This window comes from Macadamia integrifolia, chromosome 7 (assembly GCF_013358625.1).
Source record: "Macadamia integrifolia cultivar HAES 741 chromosome 7, SCU_Mint_v3, whole genome shotgun sequence".
Classification (NCBI taxonomy): Eukaryota; Viridiplantae; Streptophyta; class Magnoliopsida; order Proteales; family Proteaceae; genus Macadamia; species Macadamia integrifolia.
This window is the reverse complement of record NC_056563.1, coordinates 24,884,222-24,890,211: the sequence shown is the minus strand read 5'-3', so window position 1 is coordinate 24,890,211 and position 5,990 is coordinate 24,884,222. Positions and strand designations below refer to the sequence as shown.

Here is a 5,990-nt window from a genome sequence, read left to right as displayed (position 1 = left end):
TTTTTGGGTCATTATAATTCTGATAGTATACATCTTAATAGAAAAAGCATAATATTACAGTGACATCCTACATCATCATCTTGGAGTCACTTTAACTTCTGAAATGAGTACCCCAACAATCTCAAAATGCTAGAAAACCTAGTGATGAATTGAACATCATTTATAGGTAGAGCAGCTGGATGCGGATCCTCAAATCTTCGACAAAAAAGAAATAATAATGGTCCATCAAAATTACTGGTTACACCAAAACTGTTCCATTATTGGACGATTTGAAATCCTGCCACAGAAAGTAGAAGCAGCTTAGTTACATGAAGGGGGAAATTAGTCATCATCAGGGAAACAAGTTTTGTAAGGATAAATTTGATTACAACCTTAATACTTTCAATTGGGTTTTCTACTTGATATAGCCAAATTGACCTCTCGGTGGGGGCAATGACACGTGTCACCTCTGAGACACGTGTCCTCCGCCAGACAAAGGTTCCAAGAAACCACTCACGCTCAAGCACGCTCAATCACCGAGGCACGCTCGCAAAATCACGCGGGATCACGTTGTCTGCATGAAGGGAATATTCCCCCCAGAAGGATGGACGTATTCGGGTGGGACTCTAAGAGGGAAGAAGGTGAACCCGAGAAGGACGCGGGGAAGAAGAGGGAAAACCCTAAACCCTAAGAGCTATATAAGAAGGCACGGAAGAAAGGGAGAGGTAAGTTCTGATACCCTCACCATTACTCCCTTATTGAACTGTGCGGCCGACCCTGACTTGAGCGTCGGAGGACTAACCCCGGACAGAGCTCCGGGCCTCCGTCGTCTGTGTTTGTGTAGGTTCGACTAGCGGGGTTTCTTGGCAGCAACACTACTGATCCACCCCATTCCTTTATCCTAGATCCTGCAGCCTCAGCCTGTAACAAATGGGTACAAGACATTAAACCCAAAACCTAAAACAGAGAGAGAGAGAGAGAGAGAGGCATGGCAGCTATGATGATGGCATAGCTAGAGAAACTAATAGAGTGCATATATACCATGATGCCGAAGGCAAGGCCGGCGATGACCATGTTCTCGGTGGAGACAGCATCGAGCTCGAGGGTGGTGAGGTGGCCGGCGAAGACCTGGGTGGCGGCTCCAAGGGAATACTGAGCGATGGTGGTGAAGATGGCAGGAGCAGCTAGAGACCAGAGCTGCTTGTTCTCCTTCAATGACTTCTTCAAGAATTTACTGCAACTCTTTATCTCCTCTATATCATCTTCCTCATAATTCTCCAGCAACGGATCTTGCAAACCTCCTCCTGCCATTATCTCCTCTTTCTCTTTCTCTTATTTGCAGGTGCAATCAACAATGCCATCCTCTATGTATATATATACTCTCTTGGCCCGACCATATCCCTAAGTACTCTCAACGTCAACCCTTATAGTAGTAGTTTCGAAAAGGCAATAGCCATGGCCACCCAAAAATAGCTTCTCTCTCTCTATCTATCTTCCTTCTTCTTGCTTCATGCCACCATGACTGGTTTATTCCCTTCTTCTCAATAACTCAAATAATATTATATTACTGAATTATATTTTTCTAAATCAAATTCACATTAGAATTTTTGCCCCCTTTTTTTTTTGGTAAACAAATTTCATGAGAATAATATTCCATGTATTACCCTTAAGGCCTCAAGTCCACGGGGATCATGCCAAAAGATGTGACGTCATTACGTTCTAAAGGAAATGAAACAAACACGTGGCTGGTTGAATTCAGATTCCACGTACCCAAGTGGGCCACATTACTTCTCCTTTCTAAAAGGTCAACTGTCTCTCCGATCGGATAATGGAAAACCTTTTATTTGTTTTCAGTCAACTTTATTTGGATTAAAACTTGACACATGAGTTTTTGAATGATGAACTGCCATATCTGCGTGGTTGATTTCACCCAAAAGTGAGGTTTCAAAGCTTTTGCAATCACATCAAATGGTAGATAATCATGTTCAGATGTATTAATGTAAACATTGTGTCATAAGTATAATTCTTAATAAGAGATGGTGGACTTTGGTGCAACGATAAGGTTATTTCATTGTAATCAAGTGGTTTGAAATAAACTCTCCACAAAACGAGGGTAAAAAACTGAGTTTTAGGCATAGTTATTATTAAGACATTCTTAGTTACTCTTCTTTATCCATGAAATTGGTAGGATAAGTTTCCATTGTGAAACAATGATAAAGAAAAAGTGTATATGTGTATTTACATTAATAATTGTGTGGGTAAATCAACTATTAACATGTCTTTAGAGGCCATATTAGATAGATAGATAGATAGCTAGGATTATTGATTTGGCAAGATCCATCTGTGGTTTCATATGAAACTATTTTCTACGTACTAGTTTGATTAGTTGGTTCGTAACGAGTAGTAGTTGTAAACTATCTTTGATAAAAATAAAAAATAAAGGGTGCTCCATGATAGTGATTATAGCCCCTAGGTCGAACCCCTTATACAACAAATAGTGTTTCCACGGGACCAATAAGCAATACTATTAATTGTAAATTTGTATTAATCAAAATCGTAATTACAAAGTGGGATCCCTCTTCCCCGGTGTGGCTTTGCCACTCCAATCCAAGTTCTCTAATCCATCAAAAAACTGATCTGGCCTATACAAGGAGAAGAAAGGGAATTACATATAGGCTTCTTCTCAATGTCTTACAAGTGTACATGGAATATAATAAACAAATAGATTTTTTTTTTTTCTAACGACGGGTATCCAAGTTTTCAGCTTGACTAGTCCCACGGGTCCATGTTGACCCCACAACCGCGTGGACCGGATCATATCGGGGTTGAATGAGAACCATTCAACTTTTACTGAAAGCAGTGAATAGCACTAAACACCCTGTGTGAGTGACCCAAGGTGTACTTAATAAACAAATAATTAATTTGCTTGTTTCTTTCTTAATTCTCAATGAAGAACGAAGATGAGCTTGCACCTCATTTTCCTTCCCAGGTGTGTGCATGAATTATTGTAAATATATCCACTTTTTTTTTTTTTCTTTTTAATTCTCATTTCTCAACGAAGATCTAACGCAAAGGAAGAAGAAGGAAGTCAAAAGAGATATCGATGATTACCTGATCTTGATTCCTTCACTAAGACACCAACCTTAAGTCTACCCTTGGCCTTCTGATTTTTTTTTATTTTTTTTTTATTTTTTATTTTTATTTATCTCATTAAGTTGGACTAAGGAACTATTATGCCAGAGGAGATATCCATGATGACCTGACCTTGATTTCTTCACAAAGATACCAACCCTAAGTCTACCTTTTATTTTTATTTTATTTTTTCATTAAGTTGGTCTAAGGGACTTTTAATTGATGAGAGAACAATCTAAGAGATTTCTCCATGTTCCAATACTCCAGTATTCCACCACGCATTAGTTGGTATCAAGAAGGTTATAACTAATAATTATATAGGAAATGAAGGGTTTTCCACAAGTAATATAAGAAGGAATTTATACACCACACCAATGAGGGTATGAACTATGAAGAATGGTGTTCACATAGAGCCTACATAGAATAGGATAAAATTTGTCAGTGTGAACTTCAAAACTCATTATCTGAAGGGTGTATATTAGAATTTGGACTCTACACACATGTAGTTCTTTTTCCCATATATATATATATATATATATATTATCTTTAGTTTTTTTTTTTAGTTTGATGCTCTAGGAATTGCCAGATACAAACCATGGTATTAATTAAGTTGATATATACCTCAAAGTATTATTACTATTATTATCATATAATTGAATGAATACAATTTTTTTTTTTTGGTCAAAAGAAAGTAACTATTAAAGAAAGAAAGAAATTATGATCTCCTAGCCATGCGAAGTCCAGATTTTTTAGATGAATATAAAATATTATTTGATACAAGAGGAGGTTCAAGTGGTTATTGTTATAAAATATTTATCATAGGGATTTACTAACCTCACATATCTTGTCTGAACAAGACACACGGGATCATCAAAAACTGATTAAGTAGAAAAGATAGGATAATATATATATATATATATATTTTTTTTTTCTGACTTGTGATTGGATTGTAATGCGCATTTTGAGCCTTACAAGAGCTTACTATTTTCCTTATAAAGGGCTTAATATAGGTTCAGTCAGGGAGGCACTTCTGGCTGAGAACCAAAAAAAAAAAAAGGGTAATTGGGACACTTCTTAGGGACAAAGAAAATACCATCTCTATAAAATACTATTTTAGATGGTAATGATGATCCATACCTAATTAAATTGCAATTTGTACAATGTTTCATATGCCAATATTTCATGCATTCTTCATGATTCTTGTGTCAGGTACTAGCATGCCGCTTTTTATATATGATTTATATCTACAAAATTATAGCAATGTATAGGGCATGTGATCGACGTATTGTCTATATAGAATAAAATCTCCCATGCCAAGCCAATGGGAGCATAAGAGGAGACATCATATGGATCATTGATAATGACCCACATGTCAAGGAGAAGGCACAGTGGGAAAAAGAAACATGATATAAAGTCATACCATCGCTTATATCTAGTAATTCCTAGAGCTTCAAACTCAAAATTAATATCAACATATATAATAAGAGAAAAAGAACCATACACAATGAGTTGTGGGACCTACATTGACATTTTCTTTTATTTTGACCATGTGGGTTCCACGTGGACCCCGTGTGGATATGATACTATTCATCTTACCCTCATTGATGTGGTGTGTAGATTCCTTCTTACATTGACCTTGTGAGAAACTTTCTCCCATATAACTATTAGTTATATGAATCCGTCCCTCCATCAATTGGTAAAAATGAGCTCAGGCAATAAAAAGATTCATCCACACAAAGTTGACTACATAAACAAGACATAAGAAGTTTCTTGATGTACCAATTACTACCTGGAGTATTGGAGCATCCGAACATGGAGAAATCCCTTAGATTGTTCTCTCTTGAATTAATAGTTCCTTAGACCAACTTAATGAGGAAGGAAAAAAAAAACCCAAAGGTAGACTTTAGGGTTGGTGTCTTAATGATCAAATTAAGGTCAATTCATGGTCGATATCTCCTTTGACTTTCTTTTTCTTCTTCCTCCTCTTTATTAAATCTTCATTGAGAATTAAGAGAAAAACAAGTGAATATATTTATAACATTTCATGTACACACCTAGGTTAGACAGTAAAGGGCGAGCTCCTCTTTGTTAAATCTTCATTTAGAAGATAAGAGTATATGAGAGTATCTACTTTTCATTTTCATTGTTTCGTAACATAAACATAATGACCAACCAAAGAGAAGAGTATCTAAGAGTGTTTTAATAATAATTAGACTTACGGCACACTATGTTTACATTAATACTTCTAAAAACAGTTATCTGCCATTTGATGTGATCAAATGCCCTCTGGGGCTTTGAGGGTTAACATTCAGATGGAATCTTTAAGGGTTGAAGGAAAAGTACAACCATCTAAGATATATAAAATGTTTTACCCCTATTGATAATAACTTCACTGTTTCTTAATATCGCAGACATGTCAAACCAGCCGATAAAAAGATAATCCCTTGACCATGGATGAAGGAAACTAATTGTGCAAACAAAGAAAGAGTTTTTTTTTTTTTATTAATTGATTTTAAAAGATAAATTAATATAAAGAAAGAGAATCCCTTTTTCTCTTTTGTGTGTAATCAAATATAAGCGCCTTTGAGCATTGCTCACGAGGAAATTGCTTTCCTCTCCTAATTTAAAACCAGTCAATGGACTCTCCCGTTAGACCAACAAAGAAGATTTTGCGGCACCCAACAAGGGAGACAGTTGACTTATTTCGAATGACGAAGCATTTTAGGCCAATGGGATAGGATTGGAATTCAGTCAGCCACGTGTTTATTTTATTCAACCTTTATAACGTAATGAACTAAATGCAATGACGTCACATCTTCTGGCATGGTCCGCGTGGGACTGATGTATTGGTAGGTAGGTGTAAGGCTGTATTAGTTAAA

General features: G+C 36.3%; 1 protein-coding gene across 1 annotated transcript in view; it reads right to left on the bottom strand.

The window, feature by feature from the left end:
• Positions 1–1,233, bottom strand: part of LOC122084842 (protein DETOXIFICATION 33-like) — an 11,618-nt gene extending 10,385 nt beyond the window's left edge. Inside the window, exon 1 of the mRNA XM_042653267.1 lies at positions 1,021–1,233. Coding sequence (XP_042509201.1) covers positions 1,021–1,053 — 33 coding nt within the window. The 5' untranslated portion in view covers positions 1,054–1,233. The remainder of the gene's footprint in view (positions 1–1,020) is intronic.
• Positions 1,234–5,990: the final 4,757 nt, after the last annotated feature.